General features: G+C 37.7%; 1 protein-coding gene across 5 annotated transcripts; it reads right to left on the reverse strand.

Moving 5' to 3' along the window:
* Positions 1-830: 830 nt before the first annotated feature.
* On the reverse strand, positions 831-25,331 carry LOC127444342 (dihydropyrimidinase-related protein 1-like). Of its 5 annotated transcripts, none has more exons than XM_051703644.1 (15): positions 22,611-22,759; positions 18,551-18,639; positions 17,308-17,396; positions 16,664-16,844; positions 14,524-14,688; positions 13,530-13,591; positions 12,762-12,842; positions 12,490-12,558; positions 12,246-12,366; positions 9,095-9,251; positions 5,564-5,705; positions 5,300-5,470; positions 4,797-4,976; positions 2,526-2,691; positions 831-2,397 (listed from the first exon to the last, which is right to left on the reverse strand). In XM_051703644.1, exons 2-15 carry the CDS (start codon positions 18,600-18,602, stop codon positions 2,306-2,308), a joined length of 1,728 nt encoding a protein of 575 aa, XP_051559604.1. In that variant the 5' UTR covers positions 18,603-18,639; positions 22,611-22,759; the 3' UTR covers positions 831-2,305. The 5 variants fall into 5 exon arrangements, with proteins under 5 accessions (XP_051559604.1, XP_051559603.1, XP_051559605.1 ...); XM_051703643.1 differs by lacking the exon at positions 22,611-22,759 and adding an exon at positions 20,881-21,114; XM_051703645.1 differs by lacking the exons at positions 17,308-17,396; positions 22,611-22,759 and adding an exon at positions 25,261-25,331 and having other exon boundaries at positions 16,664-16,848.
* Between the last annotated feature and the right edge of the window lie 851 nt (positions 25,332-26,182).

Raw genomic sequence — 26,182 nt, forward strand, 5'->3', positions numbered from 1 at the left:
CACAAATCTAAATAAAAGCAAAACTTATGATAACTGCAATATTCTCTGTAGTGTCTGCATAAATATTCACAGGATTCATTTCATTTCCACTGTTGCGCAGTTTTGCTTTCTATGCAAATGAATTTTCTGCCCCATGCCGCCTTGAGACAAAACTACCCACAATGTCTGATTGAATGATAGTGTACTCAACCAGGTAATTCTTTACGAGCTTTTGGCATGCAAGAATTTCTAAACATTTCTTCCTTAAATTCATTCCATTTTCATTTTCTTCACTGGGAAATATGCTAACAGACACCCACAACATGGCTCTCCACTGTTCTCTGAGCTGGTGAAAGTTGTGGACAAATATGGAAAGATTTATCATATGGATGAGACTTTGAATGAGGTTTGAAATGAATTCCAAAATAGGGTCCTGTTAATACTGTTTAAATATAAGATACAGACTTTTCTGGGCAGTGATGCGTGTTGAGAAAATGTTTGTTTCATTTCTATCACGTCAATGGTTTAATTCACTAGGCAGTTTTTTTTATTAATTTGTTTTATTACTTAAATTCATTATTTCCTCAACAATCAAATTGAAAGGAATCTTTTGCTTGTATCTTCCCTAAAAAGAGGCAAAGGAGAGACGCTGGTGGGAACATATGATCAGCCAAACTTTGTAGAAAACACCCTCTCTAAGAAGTGGTATCTGTTCCAGATCTAATCATATTTGAAAGTCAAAATGAATGCATTTTACTTTCTCAATTTGTCTTGGAATTTTTAATGAGTTGTTTGTAATGTAAATTTTATAAATACATTTCCATTCAAAAATAGTCATAAACAGCACCAGCTTCAACAACATCAATTCATAGACTTTATTTTTATTCACCATAGCAAAGTGAATATCATTGATAACAGCAAATGAGTGCATTAGTGGATATCAGCCTACAAAAACTAAAATGACATTGATCATAAACACTATAAATACCATAGGCAATACAAAAATCACAAAAGGGCAGGTAAAGAAATACAGAAGGCTTGAAAATGGCAGTGTATTGGTCTAGAACTTCGGGGACTATCACCCTTTAAGCAGTGGAAGTTCATTATTAAGACTTTCAGCTTACACAGTGACTAGGCAACAGGTATAGTGCAGGATGCATATGGAGCAATACTGTAAAAATCTCACAGTAGGTGAAAAAAATTGCCAGCATACTCAGTAAGACCACAGCTCTTCGAGTGCATGTGTCAAAAAAAAATAATTAAAAAAAAAATAATTGCAGCTTGCATATACAGAAGGTGTTTTTTTTTTCTCTGATTTTGCATTTGTGGTATTGAGGTAATGTGAATACCTTAGGTTCTCTAGTCTACATCTAGTTTTGCCAATAAGCAAAATCTACACAGCTAGGAAGAGCTTGAGAGAGTGTACCTAATACATCACATGCAGCAATGAAATGTGATATTACTCAAATATTGCATTGTTTTAAAACTATTTAATTTAGATGTGGTGAAAAATAAAACAGTCTTTTAAAGTATAAAGAATAAGAAACATTAAGTATATAGCTCAGTTAACTACCCAGATGTGAGCAATACCAACATCTACAAGTGAAATCATGCAGTTTATCCACACTCTTTACCACAAAGAGACTGATTACACAGATTTATTATCAGAACAAATATTTCAGTGCACAGAGAACAGGAGAGTCAAAAGTGCTTATGAATGCAGCTCTTAGCTCAGCTTTAGAATAATTATTAGCAGTACAACTGTGCCTAAAACTGACTTCAGACATGCATTCTGAAGCACTTTTACCCCGATTGTCACTACCAGTTAAGTGACTGGTAGTCCTGCCAGTTGTCCAGTAGAAGGAGCACCATTTTGCGGGACAACCAGCAAAAGAGGGCGACAATGCTAAGCATCACAAGGCTTTAGAATAGGACATTTTCAACACTTTCACAAACACTGGGGTTACATCAGAAGAATAAAAAGCTCAGTGATTAAATTCAAAACTTTTGTGCAGTTATTTTGTCATTGTTTAGATGCTTTTGATATAGAATATTTTGGTGATTGTCTATGCATGTCTCTACGTATAAGTCTATGTATGCTTTATCAGTTTTACTTCACTGGTAAGTTAAGGTGACCAATATATTAAGGACCATTTTTAACATGCACGAGTAAGAATTGCTTAAAAAATCAGTTCATAGCATGGCCCTATGTGAGGAGAGTACTGATGGTTTGTCAACAGATCCAACTCTATTAATTCAGACACACACAGTCTCACAAACACACACTAACGTACACACTCAAAGTCAGTTGGGAGCTGCTAAAGGCTCAACCAAGGCTGGTGATGTTGGAGCGACCACCAGGGGGTGCAACAATGCGATGGCCAGAGCGCCGAGGAATGTTGTCGTCAACTTGTGCCCCTAGAAATCATTAAAAAATAATAAAGAGCAAAAATATATACGTATATTACTGTAATGCAGATAAATAAATAAAAAAATCATTTCATAGTCTCATTTCAGAATAATTGGAAAGCCTGACCTCATCTTACCTGATAGACTAAAGTTAGACTGATGCAAGTTTCTGATTGGTGGTGGCTGGTGTAAAGTGGGTGAGGTTTTGGCTGAGGGTGCTGGGGTTATGTATTTGGGCGTTGATGGAACATCGTATACTGGACCATCATACATCCCACGTGACACTCCCTGCTTGCTCATCATCTGTCAAATGACAGTTAAAGGATAGGTTTGGTGCTGTTCAGCTCCTATTTTACTAAGCACACTATCTTTTCTGTTTCTGATGATTTATAATTGTCTATAGCATAACATTGCCTGTTACTATATTCTGGAGAAAAAAGCATTTTTTTTGCGGTCTTCAATGGGAATAAAGTTTTTTGAGAGAAAGAAGAAACACATGATTTACACAGTACGAGGGATCACTGTACAATTATGAAGAAATCAAAGATATTTACACAGCAAGAAGAAACACAGCGGCTGCTGCGAGAGCTCAAGAGGACTGCTGGAAACTAATTCTGAATGTGATAAAAATATTAAACAGCTGTAAGTGTATTTAGCAGTCCACAACAAGAACACACAGGCTTATTAATTTTAAAAGCTTAAAAACGTTATTTAACCTCGTGCGACTCCGCATCCACATGCATGTACGTTGTATTTTGGCTTCATTATACGCAATGCATAATTTAAATTAATTTAAACTGACTGAATGCTGTTTACAAGACTCTAGACTGTCTTTTAAGGGTTAAACTTCTGCTGCACCGAGTCACATGACACAACAGCAAGGCTTTGACATATGTCCACACATATGTGGACATCAGTTTTTAGGAAAAGTATTTGCTCTAGAATGTTTTTTTTTGTTGTTTATTTGCTTGTCAATTAGGTGCTACTAGTTACAAATTAAAAAGGGAAATGGAAAATGCACACAGCAGTCTCGGGGCTCAGGAGGTTTAAATATAGCTTTTGTATAAATTTACACTGTAAGCTTAATATAATTTAATACTAGGGGACCTGGATAGCTCAGTGGTAAAAGACGCTGGCTACCACCCCTGGAGTTCGCTAGTTCGCTAGTTCAAATCCCAGGGTGTGCTGAATGACAACCAAATTGGCCCGGTTGCTAGGGAGGGTAAAGTCACATGGGGTAACCTCCTTGTGGTCGCTATATGCTTGGTGAGTTGTGCATGGATGCCGCGGTGTCCGTGGCAACGCGCTCAACAAGCCACGTGATAAGATGCGTGGGTTGGCGGTCTCAGACACAGAGGCAACTGAGATTAAGGCGAATCACTACGCGACCATGAGGACTTAAAAGCGCATAGGGAATTGGGCATTCCAAATTGGGTGAATAAAAATAATAATAATTTTATACTATTACAAATTAATATAGGCTACCATTAAATAATTAAAAGGTGAGCACTCAAAATACTGTATGCATTTCTTGATATGTAATAATAAGATGTATTTGCTCTTTTTTTTTTTTATTTTGTGTACCACTTATTTCGAACTTTAAGTTAAATACTGAACGTTCATCTCTAGTCCATGAAATAAAGGGGTTTGAGTGGCATGATTAAGTTTTTAATATTTTAAAATCAATCATTATTTACAGGTATTATATTAATCAATCTTACTAGATGTTTTATAGATATCCTAATATTTTATTATGTTTATATTTTGATAGATATTTTATATTTTGATAGATATTAGAAATCCTAATAAATATATAAAAATATATATTATATATATATAATATATATATATATATATATTTTTCTTCTGTAAAGTGTGCTTTAAGTGACACAGGGGAGTGACTTTACTGCATCAGAGATGCCACTTTATTCACAGCTGATCGGTTTAGTATCTGTTAGCAATCTGTTACTATGGCGATGAACACCGGAAAAGGCCGACCCACTTTCATGGTACCTAAAACCCAAGGTTGAATCAAACTAAACTAAAACTTACATGGCTAGCCACCTAAACCGGCTTCATGGTACAGTATAGGCCCTTGGTCAGCTGATTATCAGCTTAATGAAATAAAGATGCAGAACTTAGTAATGTAATGGAGGTTAAAACAAATGTTTGCTACATTTACTATATACACATGTAAGTAATGCACCTCATTACTTACTAGTCCTTGCATGTTTTGCATTGTACTTGAACTAACTCACGTCTAGTTTTTTTTTTTTTTTTCAATTTATTAATTAATTTGCAAATGCTTTGCATCCCAAGGAACTTTTGGTTTGCTAACTGCTGGGACAGTCCCATGCGGTTACGGACTAAGCCATTGCTGCTTTCTACAGCTTAAAATAGAGTCAGACCTTGTCACGCATCTTAATGCGCTGGTAGGCGTGGTCAGGGAAGGGTTTGCGGGAGATGAAGCGTCCAGTGCCCTGCTGAACCTGAAGCTTCCCGTCCTCAAACACAATCCTGCCCTGACTGACCACATACACGGGTCCACCGTGACACTCCATTCCCTCAAATATATTATACTCCAGAGCCTAGAAAGAAAAGAAGAGAGAGACATGCTAAAAATTATTCTAAACATGGTATCTATGGCTGTATTCTAATATTTTCAAACAAATTCCAATGTTAGCAATTTTATGGACAGAATGGCAATTACTGTTTTGGATTAGGTAACATTTTGAAAGTTTCCAAAAGTTTTGCAAAAACATCTGTGCTACTAAAAAAGTGAAAGCATAATGGAAAATTATACAACCCATTACAAAAGTGAAAAAAGCAGTCTTGTATTACTAAATATCAGCACTATATAGGATCATCCAACAATATACCGTTTAGCAAAGATGTTTTGAGTCTGTCTTACCGACTGCTGTGCTTTAGCTGTGATGGTCTTCATCTTGTTGGGATCCCAGATGACAATATCAGCATCTGAACCCACTGCTATCCGACCCTTACGGGGGTACAGGTTAAAGATTTTGGCTGCATTGGTGCTGGTAACGGCTACAAACTGATTTTCATCCATCTTCCCCATGACCTGTGCAGAGTAAATTGAGTTGTGACTTAACTATAACTAATGACATGTAACCCTTGCCTCAATTTATTTAAACACACATACTAATACACTTACCACAGCTTTGTCCCAAACAAAGCCCATTCTCTCCTCTACTCCATTGGTTCCCTCGGGTATAAGGGTAAAGTTGTCCTTCCCTATAGCCTTTTGAGAAGTGCTATAAGCACAATGTCCACTACCCACGACCTGCAGGTCCCCACTAAAGAAAGTCAATGAAATTAGACTTCTTGAAAAAGCTCATGGGCTGATGGATAACCTGTCTCTCGTGAAGGCCACAGGGGGTCAGGAGAGTCGGCACTAATGCCTACCCAATCACAGTACACAATTTTGTATAAAAATAAATTTAACAAATTATAAATGGGTGTCTATGTCAAATAATTTATTTTGATGCCCACCCATCCTGCCAACTCCCCTGGCTGGAAATATGATTATTGTCTTTAACTGGTGTAATATTTACAATCTATTGGACAGTGGAGTGTTTTGACCCGAGCTGTTTTTTAATAGTTTTACAAGAGTTACTTATACAACTCCCTTTATGTTTAGTATATATATATATATATATATATATATATAATTACTAAGATGTCTTCAGCTAAGTAGTATTTTAAGCAGCTGCTAAACCAATTATTTGACTCCTGTTCCTGTAGATATGGCTTTGACTATTATTTTTGAAGGTTGCATAATGCTTCATGGTCATAGAAATGTACTTACAAACAAAATCAGTACCTTCTTGTTGGATGAGTCGACTAACTTTACCATTTTCTGATCACTTTTCAAATTCTTTATATTTGCAAGCATCATTTACATTATACTTCAAAGGGTAGGTACTGTGTGATAACTCTTTGTCCAGCTAATTGCTCATATCCTCTAATATCTCTTTTATCCCATAACCTTCCAGCTCGAAGATCATGAAGATTCAACATGTAAAGTACTTGAGGCATTTCCATCGATTGCCACTAGTCTTGCTTATTACAGGCCAGAGAACAAATGGATTACAGACTATAATACTCAAAGAAATTACTATTAAGAATTTATAAATACAGTGGCAAGAAAAAGTATGTGAACCCTTTGTAATTACCTGGATTTATGTATAAATTTGTCTTAAAATCTGGTTTGATCTTCATCTAAGTTACAATAATCAACAAACAGAATCTGTTTTAACTAATAACACACAAATTATTGTATTGTTCTTTTACATACTGAATACATAATTCAAACATTCACAGTGTAGGTTGGAAAAAGTATTTGAACCCACAGGCTAATGACGTGAACAAAAGCTAAATACAGTCAGGAGTTGGCAAACCTGGCATCCAATTAATTAAACGAGATTGAAGGTTTGGGTTAGAGCTACTTTTACTTATAAAAAGCACAAAATTTTTGTTTGAGTTTGGTATTCACAAGAACAATCTGCTGACGTGGACCATGTCTCGCAAAAATAGATATATCAGAAGACCTACGATCAAATTGTTGCTTTGCATAAAGCTGGAAAGGGTTACAAAGTTATCTCGAAGAGCTTAGATATTCATCTGTCCACAGATACACAAATTGTCTATAAATATAGTACTGTGGCTAGTGGCTACTCTATCTATAAGTGGCCGTCCAGCCACAATGACTCAAAGGGCACAACACAGAATGCTCAATGAGGTAAAGAAGAACCCTAGAGTGACAGCCAAAGACTTGAAAGAATCATTGGAACTGGTTAACATCTCTGTAATTGAGTCTACTATACAGAAAACATTAAATAGGCATGGTGTCCATGGCAGAACACCACGAAGGAAGCCGCTGCTTTCCAACAGCATTGCTGCGTGCCTGAAATTTACTGGGAAAATGTTTTGTGGACTGATGAATCTAAGTTTGAATTGTTTTGGAAGAACACGCAGTACTACGTATGGCGTAAAAATGGCACCACGTACCAACATGAAAACATCATCCCGACGGTGAAGTACGATAGGGAGTATTGTGAATTGGGACTGCTTTGCTGCCCTGGGGCCTGGATCTCTTGCCATCATCGAGGGAAAAATGAATTCCCAAGTTTACCAAGATATCATACAGGATAATGTCTGGGTGGCTGTGTGCCAGGTGAAGCTCAGTAGAAGTTGGGTGATGCAACAGGACAATGATCTTAAACATCAAAGTAAATCCACTACAGAATGGCTTCAAAAAAAGAAAATCCACCTTTTGGAGTGGCCCAGTCAGAGGCCAGACCTTAACCCAATAGAGATACTGTGGAATGACCTCAAGAGAGCCGTACACACCAGACATCCTAAGAATATGGCTGAGCTGAAGCAGTTCTGTAAGGAAGAATGGTCCAAAATTCCTTCTGAACGTTGTTCATGTTTAGTCCGCAGCTAAACACAATAATGCTTGGTTGAGGTTATGGCTGCCAAAGGAGGATGGACCAGTTATTAAATCCAAGGGTTCACTTAATTTTTCCACAGCACTGTTAATGTTTAATGGGATGTGTTCAGTAAAGAAGTGAAATATTACAACTGTTTGTGTGTTTTTACCTTAAGCACATTGTGTTTGTTTATACTTGTGACACTGATGAAGATGAGATCACATAAATCCAATTAATGCAAAAAAATAAATAAATAAATAAAATAAAAAAAAAAACTGCTTATTCCAAAGGGTTCACATACCTTTTTTGTCACTTTACATCCATAATGATTTTAAGTGTAGCTGTCATGTGGCCAAAAGATGCACAAAAAAAGAAAAAGAAAAAGTAGTCCAGACAGTTGAAGCAATATGCTTTAAATCCACAAAATGCAGCACTACACATCTAGACAATAACTCTAAAGCTTTTCTTTCCATTTCAGCCTTTAAAGATGTTCTACACTCTTAATGGATCAATTTATCAATGATAAAAATAAATGTCCTCTCTCCAGCTGTGCCAGTCTGTATGTGATTGGCCCTGTGTGGCAGTGTGTGTGTGCGTTTGTGTGCAAGAAACTCTGTGCATTTGAGGGTGTGTGTGCATGTGAAAGTATGTGTGTCTGCTTTGCAGAGTGAATGTCAACACAGTAACATCTCTCCTATAGTCTAACAGCCTGGCTGCAAGTCTACAAGTGAGAGTGTGTGGTGGGGAGGAGGGTGTGCTCTGTAACCATGGCAACAGGAGATGAAAGTCAGCTCTATATTTAGAAACAGGGCCAGGGAAAGGTGTGTCTGCAGTGCAGGGTATAGCACAGAGCCAATGTAATGAAGAGAGAAGATACAAAATTGCTAGATTGAGACATTGGCCCCAATAAGTCTGTACAGAAACTGCATCTAGTTACATTGCAATCCAAATGTGTAGAATCTACATACTTATGCATCTGAAATCCTACACATGTCTCAAAGTTACCTTTTTGAATTTTCATTCATATCTTGATCAAAATATGATTGATCTAAACTAGTAAATATTTTCAAACTCTGTTTAAATGTATAATTTACATTTAATCAAGAGTTTGAAAATATTTACTAATTTCAATCAATAATACTTGATCAAGATTTGAATCTATTGACATTATTTTCACCATAACACAGAAAATTAAATCACAAATTTTAATTTTCTGTGTTCTGGTGAAACTAAAGTCAATAGTTTTCTACCTGGCCAGTAGAGAGTGAAGATGGTCAGGTGTCGTTGGGTCAGGGCTGAGGGGTGGAGAGGTCACATAGGCTGCTGCTTTTGCCCAGTTTTTGCTCCAATAATGTGACCCATCTGTTGCCAAGCTGGCTGTGATTGGCTCACCAAAAACAACAGAGCCTGAAGACAGAACAATTAAAGAAACAATTTATCCCAAAATCAAATCAGTTATTTACTCATCTTCATGTCATTACAAAACCGAATGAGATTTGAGAGCTATGTCACATGGGAAGGTTTTCAGATTATAACAACTCTTTGCCTCACACAAAGATATTGTATAGCTTCAAGAGATTTGGAATGCAGTGCACAAGTCATATGCAGCTCTTTTAAGGTGCTTTGTGCATTTTGTAGCTTAACATCCCCAATGACAAAATTGGAACAAGCAGCCTGTACATTCTACTAAATATCTCCTTTGTGTTCCATGGAAGAAAGAAATTCATACAGATTCGGAGTGACATGAGGGTGAGTAAACAATGATAACATAATCACACAGGAAATCTGCTTGCTGCTTCTGAATGTACCCTGATATCGACCGTATACCCCATTACACATTTTTGCTTCAATTCAGTTGTGTTCACCTTCCCCTGTCGCACTACTGATAGCGCGTTGTGCAATCAATCTCAGAGACAAGGGTTTTGGACCCACAGAAACAAAGTAGTAATCGCATTCACATAAACAATGGTGAGTGTGATTCGGACAGTTGTGTTTTGGCTCTAAAATTACATTTTTACTCCACTGACGTTTAGGTTCAGGTTTTGGGTTAGAAGGTGGGCTTACTAGAATTCCTGTGGACTGTATTACATAATTTACAACAAAAATACAACTCGCTTTTGGCACCACCCTGTGGACATTTCACCTAAACAACAATTCCAGATGTGACCACTGGGGGCAGTGGTTTGAATTTTGGTAAACTGAGACAGATTTCAGTAGTAGTACTTTCGACCTCCTGTTACCGAATTCAAAGTGTGATCAGTCTGGAATTTTCGTCTTCCTTTAAGAAAAAATCTGTTTGTATTCAAATCAGTTACAGAAATGATGTATTGAAGTTTGATCAAAATAGACAGGCATGCTAGACATGTCAATAAAAAATAAATTTGTTTTTTGGTATGATTTTGGTAAACCTTGATGTAATATCATCTATTTATTCATGGAAAGGAAGGATTACAACATGCAACACTTATTTTTCCAGTTTAGACTTTAAATGTCTAAAAGGAATATTCTGGGTTCAATACAAGTTAACCTCAATCAACAGCATTTCTGACATAATGCTGATTACCACAAAAACTTAATTTAACTCGTCCCTCATTTTCAAGTGGAGGTTACAGTGAGGCACTTGCAATGGAAGCCAATTTTTGGAGGGTTTAAAGGCAAAAATGTGAAGCTTATAATTTAATAAAAGCATTTGCATTAATTCTTCTGTTAAAACTTGTGTATTATTACAGCTGTAAGGCTCTATTTTCATGAGTGCGCAAAGCGTGCACAACGTCTTATCCAATTTTTGTGATAGCGCTAATTCTAAGTGCAATTTTGCACCAGCACAAAGGGGTGTGGGTGGGAGTGTTTGCGCTACTGTGGGTGTAGGCGTGCAAACTGTGGGTGTATTGTATGTAAACGAAGCGGCGCAAAGTGCAACTAGCTATTTTCCTAAGAATTTGGTTGTTGCGCCAAGATGTTTCAATACCAAGTCTTAACTCAGTGCAAAGTCCAAATTCCATTTAGTGGAACATTAAATTAAGTCCCTGACAATCAATGTCGTAGCCGTTTTGAGAAAAAATTATAATTATGAGATTGTGTTAAACTATCTTTCGGTCATGACTTATTTTCAATTATTATCATTATGTTTATATTTACAATTCTATTTATGATCTAATTTATATTGGTATTTTATTTATTTTTTGGAGTGATTTTTAAGGTCACTGCAAAAGGGGCACAAGTTGGACAGAGTAAAATGTTTGGATTTGGTATGATTTTTTTGACCACTTCGTTATTTTGATTAAATTTTTGTTTCGTTTGAAGTGTAATTTGAATTTAGAAATATAATTGGTTTAATTTGTTCATGTTTCAATAAATGAATTTATTTTTTCAAAATCAAAATCGACCGGTAGAAGTGAATTTCACGATACAATCACGGTTAACACTTGCCATGATTTGTTGTCAGCAGACAAAAATGATTAATAATACTTTCATTCTCGGGACCTGGGTAGCTCAGTGGTAAAACACGCTGGCTACCACCCCTGGAGCTCGCTAGTTCGAATCCCAGGGCATGCTGAGTGACTCCAGCCAGGTCTCCTAAGCAACCAAATTGGCCCGGTTGCTAGGAAGGGTAGATTCACATGGGGTAACCTCCTTGTGGTTGCTATAATGTGGTTCATTCTCGGTGGGGCGCGTGGTGAGTTGAGCGTGATTGCCGCAGAGGATGGCGTGAAGCCTCCACACATGCTATGTCTCCGTGGCAATGCGCTCAACAAACCACGTGATAAGATGCACAGGTTGACAGTCTCAGACGCAGAGGCAACTGGGATTCGTCCTCCGCCACCCGGACTGAGGCGAGTCACTACGCGACCACGAGGACTTAAAAAGCACATTGGGAATTGGGCATTCCAAATTGGGAGAAAAAAATAATAATAATAATAATAATAATAATAATAATACTTTCATTCTCTTAAATGTGAAAGAAAATGTATATGCATTTTCCATGCATATAAAAGGAGCGTGTATCACTGTTATAGAAATGTGCCTGACCATTTACACTACCAACATCTTATGAATGTGCTGTCTTTGTTTAAATCATTGGTGCTTGAGGTAATGGACTATATAATAGAACACAGAGGCTGGAATAACCAGAGAAGAACCTCAGTATTAAATTGCAATTGGTCACGCCTTTTTTACGTGATGCACGGGTGATTTTGCCAAACCCACTTGCGCCTAGACTTATCGCATGCTTGCACGAAAATAACAAAACTTCATGGCCTTTCCCATTGACTTTGCAGACTAGCTGAAAATATTTTCTTTGGTAATCAACATTAAGCCACAAATGCTGTCGATTGAGTTTAACTTGTATTGAACTGGGAATATTCCTTTAATTAAACTTATAAGCAGATTACATAGAGTCACCTTTCCTCCGAGCCTGGGTCACAGTCTCAGCTGCACTCTTACTCATCACTTTGGTGATGTAGACTGGGCAATTGACTCGGTTGCCGAGGGTGATGGCACGGAAAACAGCCTCCGCCTCCAGCTGAGAAACAAACAACCAGCTACTTCAGAGTACTTTATTCACCAATCAGAATCTGACTGGATAAACAATTAGTCTGGTTATTCTTCTAATGAATTCATCAATCAATTTGCTTATCGATACCACCTCCTCTGGGCGGCTCAGTGGGTGGCCCTCTGGACCAGTAATGCCCATTCCCAAAATTTTGCTTTGCTCCTGGAACACAATAATGTAACAATAATGTCATATTGTGTGCACAGATAATAAAAGTAAAAGTTTTCCCTTTGCAACTGCAATAACTTAATTATAAATGATTATGAAGCCTTTGTTACTGTCATAACATCACAGTCACAACAACTATACTGTATGATCGTGTTTTTGAATACGGGATGACAGTACACTTATATGTTGATGGCTACCTGGGCTATGAGGTCTCCATTCTCTGCATGGACCAGCACCACCGCCCCTAGCTCCTTAAGGAATGAAAATACTTCATACAACTGAAGAAGTGAGAAAGAGAGAGATCCTATGAGTTATTTAATGGCTGTGAACATAGAAACATAGGAAGATAGTTACTGTTCAATACAATAGTTTTTACATAGTTACAGTTCCTGGTTCAATACACGTTAAGCCCAATCGACAGCATTTGTACCATATTGTCGATTACCACAGAAAATATTTTCAGCTAGTCCCTCGTTTATTTAAAAATCATGGGTTAGAGTAAAGCACTCAGAATGGAGGTTAATGGGGCCATTCCATAAACATTTCAAAACTATAGTCATAAGATGTAAACATATACATGTTAAAAATATTTTAGAGGGATAAAATCTCTGTTCTGCATGATTTTAGTGTGGTAAAATAGCTTATAGGGTTTACCAGCGTTGGGTCGTTATGGCAACAAACAAGTTGAAATATTGGACAAAGCTTTACACATATAAGTTTAATAAGTGACTTTATCACATTAAAATCACATTAGCATGCATAATGCTTACATCTTGTGGCTATACTTTTGAAACAGTGTGTATTTTAATGTTTTTGGACTGGCCCCATTCACTTCCATTGTAAGTGCTTTACTTTAATCATGATTTTTGCTTATTTTTTATTTTTTTGTGGTAATCAATATTATACCATAAATGCTGTCAATTGAGCTTAAATCGTGTTGAACTCTGGATATTTCTTTAACTAACCTGAGAGTCAGTCATTTGGAATAAATCTTTGTAAGCCATGTACACTTGGAAAGAGTTGATTCCTGCCAAAAGAAGATAACATTAATAAGATAACTGATCATTTTTGAAAGTATTTTCAAAGACATGTTAATAATCATATAAAAGTCAAGTTGTAAAAGAACATTATGATTCTGAAGGAACTGATTAAGGCTTGAAAAATATATTTTGAGTTTTGCACATGTATGAAATTAATAAATGTCTCTGGGTGTGTCTCAATCAGCTCTGTAGCTCCACATGTCGTGAATCAGTATATAGTAAACAAATTGGGCACTGGCAAGGGTGTTCATCCACTGAGCATTGGGACACTTATGACTCAATCACCTGCCACATGCGTATGTGTTTGAGCTTTTAAACGCAACTGGAATTAATAAACAACTTAGCTGTATAAATGACACTGTTGAGTGTTTTTGTGGTAGAAATTCAAACATACAGTGTTATTATGAAAAATAAATGACATAAATAAAGAAATAGAAATGCAAAAAAGCATCATTTTGTGGGCATGTGAGGAGTTGCATTTGACAACAGACTAGAGTTTGTTAGAACAATAATGTTATGATGGACAAAATATTTAAACCATAATGGAGAGTATTTTTAACCTTCTTCTAACAACTCTAATATCTAAAAGATTGATTGCCTTTCATGGTCGTTATGGATGAAAGACATTACAAAGAACATCTCTTTTCAAGAGAAAATCATTTTTACACTTGTGCTCGTCTTCTAACGACTTGAAAGACTTCAGAAGACATGATGACGTTTCTGATAAGGGAACATGCTGTAGTGAGCAATGATGCTCCCTGGTTTTTACAGTGCTTTCTGGGAATTTTTAGGGAGTGAACGTTTCAGTGTACTGAAACGTATTCGCAATGGCCGACTCCCTGATCAGTGCCCTGACTAGTGAACTAGGAAGCTGATTGAGACGAACCCACAGTAATGTATAAACAACATGTATGTTTACCTTTTTCCTGTACCAGCAGCTCAAGCTCTTTCTTTACACCTTCATGCCACTGTGGGATATCCACATGGAGTGAATAATCACAGCAAGACTTCTTATCGGCTGCTTCCTGCCACTTCTCAAAGACCTCCAATACACTGTCCCCTGGCAGTGGACTCACATGGTCGACTGAAACCGAAGACAGTTCAGAATGTTCTTGTGATTTTCTATACACTATAATATCAAGGATTTTTCTGATTTGATAGGTTTATCTTTTTAAGTTTTCTTGTCAAAGAACAAAATAGGAACACCAAAACCTCAAATCACAGGTATAGATCTTGTTCCCTTTACATGTTACCCTTATCCATCTTTAATCTGTCTGTACTCTCTCACAGTTTGTGTATTGTAATTTGCACTGTATTGCATAGTTTGATTTTATTGTGTATTGCATACTGTATAATTTTATATATATTGTATTATTGTGTACATTGTACATAGTATTTTACATAGTAACATACTGTATGTAAAATACTATGTGCCATGTAACATTTACCATATTTTATCAAGTTTGTAAAATTGTCATTGACAATTGTATATGATGTAATCTTCTTGTAAAGCGACATTGAGTTTTAGGAAAGGCACTATTGTTTTGTGGTAAAAACTGACCGATTAACTTTTTTTTCTGTAGTTTATTTCATCCAGTTGGAATAAAATTCCATGACTTTGTTCACATAGGGCATTTTTTATTTTTATAATTTTCATAAAACTTTATTGGTTTTGTTTTACTTTGTTACACCTGTGATGTTCCCGGTCTGAAGTGACCGGCCATTAGAAATGAATGCAGAAATATTAAGTGTTCAGGAGCATCCCAATCCTTTAGATGAGCACATATGTGGATATGTGTTTGCACACACAAAGTCCTCGGACATGTGCGTGCGGGCACACACACCACACACACACACACACACACACACACGTGTTGAGTGCCCTTTTGTGTATTGTCTTTCACAATATGCACTCTTCGAGGATTATTTCAAGATCTACTTATCATATTATGTTGTGTTTGGGCTCGTTTGAATCGGGATAGTCTGCTGTTAAGTTGCAATATGTCATTGTCTATGTTATATGTATTTTTCAGGAAGTAATAAGGAAAAACGTTACACTAATACTCACAGCACTTTGGCCTCTGAGTGAAATTTGCTCATTGCATTTTACTAATTGAGACCTTTCCAACGATATATAACATGTGGCTATCGCATCTTTTTTATATTTTTACCAACTCTGAATATAATTGTTGTGATAACAAATTTGCAAATTATGAGGTCAAAACAGTTCTACTTTGTAAGCAAATCTTTTAAGAATTGGTAGGACCAGCTATATGCATTGTAAAGTCCAGACTCTAAGTTTTAAAATGACATCTATTTTGTTTAGATCAAACAAGTGGTTATTCATTTATTACATATTAATTATTGTTAAAAAAACATTCTGCAGGGAGTGCCACTCATTAACCTGGTATAAGCTCAGTTCAATGAATCCTTCTATCAATACAAAAATACATATATATTTAAAATATGTTCAAAAAAGAAGTACAAAACCTGTCATAATTACTAAAAAAAGTTGACAAAAAAAATCAAATTCATTATATTGGGATAATAAATGCAATAAATATATTTATTAACAATTTTAGTGGGCTGGTCATTTTTGACCGGGAAGACAAAAGGTGTTAGCACAAACAGACACAACACAAAGGTTAAGCGTATTATTATTATTATTATTATTATTATTATTATTATAGTATTTTACATTTGCACTTTTACACACTGTCCCATGCATGTTACATAGCTTTACCAACAACAGTTTCCACCGACCCTGCATGTGGCAATAAGACATTCTATTCTATTCTATTCTATTCTATTCTACTACATGAACAGCTCTTTGCGACACAGATTTACTTTAGAGAAAGATACAAGTGAGTACAAGTGAAGTCCCTGTTAGGGAGGATGTTCCAAACCAGAGCATTTGGCACTGTATCCTAAATGTTCAACATACACTTACCAATGATCAAATAAAACAACCTTATCATTTTAAGTGCAAGTTTTTTTCAACAAACTATAAATATCTATGTTTAACATTTGCATCAAGTTAACAGTCCATCCAAACTCACTGATCATTGTTGTTCCTCCTGCCAGTGCAGCTTTGGTGCCCTGGTAGAAGTCATCCACAGGTGGGGTGCCCAGGTAGGGCTTAAGCAGGCATGTGTTCACATCAATGCCTCCAGGTATCACCATACACCCATTAGTCTCAATTACCTTCACACCCCCCGGCACAATCAGGTTCTCCCCAACCTGTCTGAAGGAAAGATGGAGGGATTGATGTAGAGCAGAGAGGGTCAGAAAAGAAAAGGAGAAAAACATTTTTGGGAGTAAAGTTATCAAATTAACTTATGCTTCCTATAGCCTTCAGTTTAGGTTATGCAACAATACAAATGTAATATATTAAATGAAAAAAATCTTAATTTTGGTATAAAATACACACACTTAAGAGTTCCAAAAAGTGTTTTGCAGCCTGAAGCCACATTAAAAAGTTTCTGAGTTCCAATGAGGCCATAGGATAACCTTGTTTTAAATTAATCGTTCTTTTGAAAACCATCTATCTAGGCCTACTGGTGTTTCTAATAACCCAGGAGGATTTCCCTTTTTTTCTCATTAATGAATGAAGAATTCATAATGTACAGTAACATCAAGAATATAACAAAATGGCTCTTGAAAAGAAGAGGGTTCTTTGCTGAAGAAAGGTGATGCAAAGTACCATTAAAGAACCTTGGCATATGACTGGGATTGGTGGGTTATGTGGATCTTCAGTCTTCATCTTGTGCAACAGCAGAAATATTTTTTTTTCTTCAAACATAAAAAACAAACACTTTAAAATTAAGTTGTATTTGTTAACATTAGTTAACGGAACGGTTAACACTAACAATGAACAATATTTTTACAACACTTATTAATCTTGGTTAATGTTCATTTCTACATTTACTAGCAAATTTCTTCTATAAAAGCAAACAACAACATGCACAGTTTGCTTCTCGAAAGAATGAGACTTGATGCATTCAGCTCCCGCCTCCTGAAAGAGTATGGTTATAGCGCCACTTATTGTGAGAAGGATATAGCTGCAGGCATTGTTCCAAAAAGGGGCGGGAGCTCCATACTGCCATTAAAGATATAGGGAGCCCCTTACCTAACCCTTTCCCTAACCTTAACCGTGAGTGGCAGTGACGCCCCCTTTTGGAGTTGGCGTAACCCCTTTTGGAGTAACCATGTCCCCTTCTGGAGTAAACCCACCCTCTTTTGGAGATTCCGCCCCCATTTGGAGGTCTCCAGCCTGCAGCTATACCTACTTGCTTACTGTAGCTGTTTAGAGTACATTTACCATGGCAAACACGGCGGTAAAAAAGGCCATTCTAGGCTGGTTACATCCGCACTAATCCATTTTTTACATTAAATGTTTTAAACGTTAATATTAGTTGCATGCATAATGAACTAACAAAAACAAACAATGAAAAATAGTAGACTACTTTTAAACTAAAATTAGCCAAGATTAATACATGCTGTAAAAACATTACTGCTCATTGTTTGTTCATTATACCTTATGCATTAAATCTGAAGTATGTAATGTTTTCAGTGTTCAAATATTCTTCAATCCCAGCTTAATATGCAGAGACAACTATAGGTAAGTCATTAATAGGTTAATTTTCTCAAAAACAGTAAACACTGTATCTCTGTGGCGCTATAAAAATTCCTGTGTTTGTTTTGAGTGAATATCTGACTGTTTGAGCAACTGAAGACGAAGGGCGTATTCAGAAAGCCGTTTTAAAAACATTGTTTATTTTTTTCAATTCTGTTCGGTGGCACTATAGTGTCGCAGAAATTACATATTTCAGCTTTAACCTATGTTAACGAATACAACCTTATTGCAAAGTGTTACTGATTAAATAGTTAATGCATGTAAAACATTACATTTGATTGTGTGTGTGTCTCTGGGAGTGGTGTCTTACTTAATAAGTCCATCTTCAACATAGACATCCGCATAGAGGGACTGATCGTCATTAACTACTCTTCCTCCTTTAATCAGCAGCCGCTCACTCTGAAGAAGAGAAAAACGTTTATAGATCAGTGAAATGTAAAAACCACAGATAAAGAGAGAAAAAAAATATACACTGTGGAATGTTTTCTCAGGTAACCTAAATGTGATCCAAGTGGTTACCTTTCATTTCAAGCCAAAAAATATGATTTAATATGCCTGAAACAACTTGAATACATTGGGTTATACCATCATAGATAATTGTAAATGGTCAGGCAGGGCAGAAATGGCTCTTTAAAGGTGCTATATGTAATATTTTTAATGTACTAAATAATAAAATGACCATAATATGTCATTAGAGAATTAGGAAACATGCTAAGTTGAAATATTGGCTTCTCCGATAACAATGCTACAGCCAGTATATTCTACTTTTAAGTTTCCATTCCAGGCCGGAATTTCTGTTTATGTTTTGGCCTGTGTGATCCCGCCCACTGCCCACTCACCAATAGTATTTCGACACCGCCGGGTTGCCCGATTTGAACAAGTTTGCAGGCAAACAACCATGGAAGCCAGCAAACGAACTGGATCAGAGATAACAGATTCCACCCGACCTAAAAAGCCTCGCCATCCATCTAAAAGGATAAATACTGGAGATGCCTTTGGAAGATGGAGACAGCTTAAAGCTCAGAAATCCTTTAAAACAGATGCTGAGTTGGCTAATTTGCATGTAAACATTCTGGCATGACCTTCGAGTCTGGGGCGGGGCCGACAACTCTCCAATATTTTGAATTTGGACTGCAATGCCCATTTCAAATGCTTGTTGTTGATCTTACATATAGCACCTTTAAAGGAGTAGTTCACCCAAAAGAAAAATTCTTCAATAATTTACTCACCCTCATGCCATCCCAGATGCGTATGACTTTCTTTCTTCTACAGAAAATAAACGACAATTTATAGCAGAATATTTCAGCTCTGTAGGTCCATACAATGCAAGTGAATGGTGACCAAAAATTTGAGAGAAAAGCACATAAAGGCAGCATAAAAGTAATCCATATCACTCTAATGGTTTAATTTATGTCTTCTGAAGTGATCTAATCGATTTTGGGTGAGAACAGACCAAAATGTAACTCCTTTTCACTGTACATCTTGCCATTGCAGTCTCTAGGCATGATCATGATTTCAAGCTAGTGCTTGGCGCTAGATGGCTCTCAGAAGTGTAATCAAGCTTGAAATCATGATCGTTAAAGAGTATGCTGATGTCAAGATGCATAGTGAAAAAGGAGTTACATTTTGGTCTCTTCTCACCCAGAACACGATTGGATTGCTTCAGAAGACTTGGATTAAACCACTGGAATCTTATGGATTACTTTTATGCTGCTTTTATGTGCTTTTTGGAGCTTCAAATTTAGATCACCATTCACTTGCATTGTTTGGAGCAACAGAGCTGAGATATTCTTCTAAAAAATCATTGTGTTCTGCAGAAGAAAGAAAGTCATACACATTTGAGATGGCATAAGGGTGAGTTTTCATCTTTGGGTGAACTACTCCTTTAATATAGCAACTGCCCTTTCACTTATATATATATATATATATAATTTTAAACAAGGTTTCCGCCTCACACTCTGAGAATGGGTGGGGTTCAATGAAGAGAGCATTGGCCAGTGTAGGAAAATGTTTGGTTGCCATGGCAACCTCGCATCCAACTGTCAGATAGACACATACCAGTGTGCCTTTCTTGGTAGTCTCTGGGATCTGAATTCAGAGCAAGGGCATAGTAATCCAACATTCATTTACTACACACTATTCCTAGATGCGCACCAGATTATGTTTAAAATCACTGGCTTAGATAGCAAAGATTGCTTTTGACAAGGATTAGGAACGCTTGTAATCCATTAGTCATAACATGCGAAGACAAACACAAGCAAGGCATGAATTTCTCCAATTTTTGTGCATTGTCATAAAAAGTGTGGCAGATCTCTGTACTTGTCGACAGCCCTTGTTGCTGCAAATGCACTCGCTATGATTTGTCAAATGAAACGCGCACAACAAAGCCAGATTCAAGCACTGATTCATTATTTATATCTGCATCTATATGAAACGCCTCCTCGCTTTAGGCATGGCAGGAATGTGCGCCTGCCTTCGACACATTGTAGCAGTAATGGTCACCTTCCCGTTGGTCGATTGCTCTTCTAAGCGGGTTTAGTTTATGCTTTGTTGTCTCACTAAGAATTTAATCCCTACTCGTTTCTCCATGAGCAGGGATTTACCGGGTAGCGGAGGGTCGCCTCGCAGCCAATATCTTACCGTCAAATGCGGGATATTCTTCTTTCCCTGGTAACCCGTCCCAGACATCTCTTCTTTATCAGTCCAGAGTAAATTACGGATACAAAGTGATGAAAAATAAGCAGTCACCCGCTACTTTTGTGCAACCAATCCTCTTAACGAACCAGCGCTCCCTTAGAGCAAGATAAGCGAGCGGATCTCCCAAGGGGTGTGTGTTTGAGCGTATATATGTGTGTGTGTGTGTGTACGTGTGTATTCGTATGTTCGGCTGCGCGAGACGTGTTTTGTGTTGGATTGTATGTTGGAGCGCCCCCCTCACGTGAAACAAAGAGAGGGAGAGAGAGGCAGAGAAGACAGTGTAGTCAACCGATGGTTTTGTATGTTGTACAGTGTATTAAATTAATAGGTAATTGCATAAATGGGCAAAATCTGGTTCAAGTAAAAACCCATCAAATGCTAAGGGTTTGTGCTGTTTTTCGAACGTTTTCCTAGGTAAACATAGACGTATTTGGCCGCTGCGCCGCGTTCCGCTGTTTTTTCCGCGTCTCGTGCAGGAGCACCGTCAGGCTACAGGAACAAAAACGCTTCTTGGGAGCCTGGGTAGCTCAGTAAACAAAGATGCTGACTACCAAACTTGGAGTGGCAAGTTTGAATCCAAGGCCTACTGAGTGAATCCAGTCAGGCTTCCTAAGCAACCAAATGGCCCGGTTGCTAGGGTGGGTAGAGTCAAGTTGAGTTAACCTCCTCATGGTCGCTATAATGTGGTTCTCGCTCTGGGTGGGGCCTGTAGTGAGCTGTGCATGGATGCAGCTGAGAATAGCATGAAGTCTCCACACGCGCTAGGTCCCCGCGGTAACGTGCTCAACAAGCCACTTGATAAGATGCGGATTGACTGTCTCAGACGCAGAGGCAAATGAGATTCGTCCTCCGCCACCCGGATTGAGGCGATTCGCTACGCCACCTCGAGCACTTAGCGCATTGGGAATTGGGCATTCCAAACTGGGGAGAAAATCAAAAAAAGTAAAAGGAAAAAAAAAAGAAATAGAAAGGCATCTCAAGACACCTGCGTTCAGTTCCATTCATTTCACTGCTTGTAGCTTCTTTCTTTTTTTAGCGCAAGAAATATTATTATGCTAACATTAGCGTTTGATTCCCAAATTGATAGCCTATTTTTTGGGAACCAATTATAACGTTCTAAGAATGTTTACTTTAGGTTCTATTATTTATAACCATAAAACAACATTCCCAGAATGTTGCAGGGAAGTTTTTGTGTGACAAACTAACATGAACTTATACAGAACGTTCTCTAATAGTTATTTTTAGGTTTTATTTTGATAACAATAAATTTGACTTATCAGAACATTGCAGGGAGGTTTTTGTGACAACCTAACAAGAACGTATACAGAACGTTATCGAATGGTTATTTTTTGGTTTTATTTTTCATCATTTTTTTAGAAACGGTGCACAGATGTTGATAGACAACAAGGCATCACATTAGTGCAGTACTTAATTATAGTAGATATATATAGAGCATTTAATTATATGTAGAAATAAATAACGCGTTCCAGCTGAAGAGCCCCTAACTGCTCCCTCTGTGCTTAATAAAGAGATGAAGTTCTAATTACTATGAGCAAATATTTTTAAGGAAAATAAATTCGCACTTCAAGATTTCCCTCAATCAAACCTCCACAGACGCCTTTTCACTTAAGCATTAACAAAATAAAATTATTTAGAATAAATAAATAACCCACCTTCCCGTTGTTTTGCCCATATTTTACAGTCTGATCGGTGACTTCGACATCCATACAACCGCAGTCTTTCTCGCCCGTGGAGCTGATCAGGGAACCCCCGCCGATCTCATAGGCTCCAATGTCCCCATCCACAATGCACTCTCTGCTACAGCTCCGTGGCGTCCTGTTTCCTTTCCTTCCCACCGCATACTGATCAAAATCTATAGTCTTGCTATCATATGCGCCCTCGACGGAGCTAAACATTCCTTGAGACTTGTGCCGCTGGTTAGGTCCAGAGATGGGTTTAGCCAGGTACACAGGGAGCTCATCTTCCCGGTTCCACTGTCGCCTGCAGTCCGACATCACATACAGCGGGGGGATGATACTCAAATACAGTGATGAAGCAATATGCCAGTGCTGAAAACCAGGTCAAGCTTGGTTTGCCAGACGATGCAGAGCGGAGGTCACAGCACGCACACTGATAAAGCGAATGATGCGTTAATCTACTTTCAGACAGATGAGCTAGTCCGAGTTAAGCAACAATGCATGCTCAAATCCACATACAAAACTGGACTTCCATGTACACAGGTTAAAACAAATATACTTCACTTTATCAAAGCTTGTTCTCTGCATTTTGTTGGGTTAAAGAGTTAGGCAACGCAGTAATAGCCACCCCTCCTGAAAGTGCGTGCAAGATGCGCAAAAAGACTGCAGTGAACGGCCCTGACTTGCATAAAACTACCAGTCTGGGCAAACGCAAGTAAGTTTGGTGGTCTGACTCTGTTCGCATGCATGCAGTCTACGGTCTTAGGGGGCGTTCACACCGAACGCATTTTGGCGTCCGTCTGTTTGTTTTTTCAGATGTTTTCCTAAATATGCGTTAGACGGACATCCTTGGTCGTTGCGCCACATCTGTTTTTTCACCGTCTCCCGCGCACGCATGAGCGCCGCATTATTAAATGGAAAGTGAACCCAAAAATGAACAATTTCCTCACCCTCATGCCATCCCAGATGTGTATGACTTTCTTCTGCTGAACACAAAGATTTTTAGAAGAATATTTCAGCTCTGCATGTCTTCACAATGCAAGTTAATGGGTACCAAAATGTTAAGCCCCAAAAGGACATAAAGGCAGCTTAAAAGTAATTCATACAACTCCAGTGGATAAATCCATGTATTCAGAAGTGATATGATAGTGTGGGTGAGAAACGGATCAATATATTTTCCTCTATCAATTTTCACTTTCACATTCTTCTACTTTTGTGTTTGGCAATTCACATTCTTCATGCATATCGCCACCTACTGGGCAGGGAGGAGAATTTATATAAAAAAAGGACTTAAATATTGAACTGTTTCTCACCCACAGCTATCATATTGCTTCTAAAGATATAGATTTAACCACTAAAGTCGTATGGATTACTTTTATGCTGCCTTTATGTGATTTTTGGAGCTTCAAAATATTGGTACCCATTCACTTGCATTGTATGGACCTACAGAGCTGAACTATTTTTCTAAAAATCTTCGTTTGGGTTCACCAGAAGAAAGAAAGTCATACACATCTGGGATGGCATGAGGATGAGTTAATGATGAGAACATTTTTGTTTTGGGGTGAACTATCCCTTTAAGACTCCGTGTCATGTTAAAAATGACTTAAAGGGGTCATGAACTGAGAAATCAAAATTCCCTTGATCTTTTGACATAAGAGGTCATTGTACTATAAAAACATCCTGTAAGTTTCAGAACTCAAAACTTTCTCATTAGTCTAAAAACAGCTTATATATTGAAGCCAATCTGCCAAAACGACAGGATGTGGAATGTGCCACTTTGTTACGTAATAGTGTGGCTAAACACCGCCGCAGAAGAAGATCAACGCCTGCTTCTACATCACTGCCTGTTTAGCCCCGCCCACCGATTCACGCATGTAGTAGGTAAATAACGAGAAAGGCAAATGCAGGTCTACGCAGAAACCAAAGGATAAAGATAGCTCCGAAGACAACAAGAGGCTGTGCATTACCAAGTTGTGGAAAAACACAGTCTTTGCATTGCCTTCCTTCTGATCCCAACATTAGGAAACAGTGGATGAACTTTATTTTTAATGAAATTCCAGACCGCATCAGTAAGAACTTGATTGAAACTAAAAGAAGATGCTGTGCCGACTATATTGGATCTGACAGTAATGTCGCACCACACAAGTGTGAGTAACTGTTTTTATTACGTGGTCACTATTGCTTTGTCTAGAGATGGTTTGATATTTATACGTTTTTAACCTAAATCACAGCAGCGTCCATCTATGAAGGATGTAGGCTGTCAAACATACATGCAGAAGTTTACATCGGTGGGCACAGCTGGCACAAGTTTTTTACTTTAATGAAAATGATGGACGACGAATATAAGAAGGACAGCTTGACAAACGATGGTTCATTCATTTATAGTTCGTTTACATGAAGCAACGCGAATTATCCTTTGTCAGCTATAACTGTATTAACGCCTAGTATCTATACTTTATATGCAACAACCAATGAAATATAAAACGTGTAATATGCATAAATGTTAAAAAAAACAACGACACAAACAGCTTTCTGTAGCGTCTTCGGCTAAACTCTAATATAATGTAATAGGCTAACTACCTCACAAATACATAAAGTATAAATATAAATAAAGATGATTATTTACCATGCTGTCGCAGGCTGTAGTATCCTTGCCATTTGAGGTGCAGGTTCGTTGTCTTCTGATTCGGCCATTTTCAAAACAATTCCACAGGTGTACTGACGGCGGCGTTGAAAATTTTTAAATATGCAAAACTGTTAGCCAATCAAACCAGTGGGCGTTTACTTCCGAGTCTACACTCCGCCACGCCTATTCAAACGGTGTGTTACGATGAGGGGGGTCAAAGCAGGACAGAAAATAGCCTATTACTTCTAAATTATAATGGTTTTTATGTAAAAAATCTTGATAACATTATAAGTGGACCTAAGAGAACAGTACAAAATAATTATAAAAAAAGGCAGTTCATGACCCCTTTAAAAACGCATCTCGAGACAAGATATCTGCTCTATTTGCACTGCGTCTAGCTATTTTAGCGCAAGGACGTGTTCGGTGTGAACGGCCCCTTAGGTGTCTATTCTTTCAGTTTTGTTTCACGACATTAGTGTGTTGCCTGAACATGGAGCTGTCTTTCAGCACTACAAAACGACCAGACACTGAAAAACAATGTCTGAGTAATACGCATTCGTGTTCCCATTAGTAGCGTTTGGACTAATTAATAAGAGTGCGTTAGCTACAGTTTTCTGTTTTAACAGATGAATGATTGCCTATAAACAGAAGGTCATGCATAAACCACCGTGCGTGTCAAAAAAGCTGCTATCTCGTATCACTCCGTTGACATCTAGTGGCTGCATGACGAGGTACCCTCACTGGATTTAATTGGTTCTATAATGACTTTATCATGATTACAAGAAAGAACTGCACATGTTAAATGTTTATTTCGTCTATGCTAAGTATACCCATTAGTCCCGTGCAGCTGCTTTATGAGGTGCCAACTATAATGTGTTCTGACATGTGAATCCCAAATAAGTGCCATGACAAAAAGCCGCTG

This window comes from Myxocyprinus asiaticus, chromosome 7, assembly GCF_019703515.2.
Source record: "Myxocyprinus asiaticus isolate MX2 ecotype Aquarium Trade chromosome 7, UBuf_Myxa_2, whole genome shotgun sequence".
NCBI lineage: Eukaryota > Metazoa > Chordata > Actinopteri > Cypriniformes > Catostomidae > Myxocyprinus > Myxocyprinus asiaticus.

Bases quoted from the DNA above. Each gene is read 5' to 3' on its own strand.
- LOC127444342 (XM_051703641.1), bottom strand. From the start codon at position 22,952: ATGTCGGACTGCAGGCGACAGTGGAACCGGGAAGATGAGCTCCCTGTG. The intron at 12,843-13,529 runs GTTAGTTAAAGA...TCACTTCTTCAG, and splicing joins TCCAAATGACTGACTCTCAG to TTGTATGAAGTATTTTCATT. The intron at 2,692-4,796 runs GTCTGACTCTAT...GTCATTTGACAG, and splicing joins GCATTAAGATGCGTGACAAG to ATGATGAGCAAGCAGGGAGT.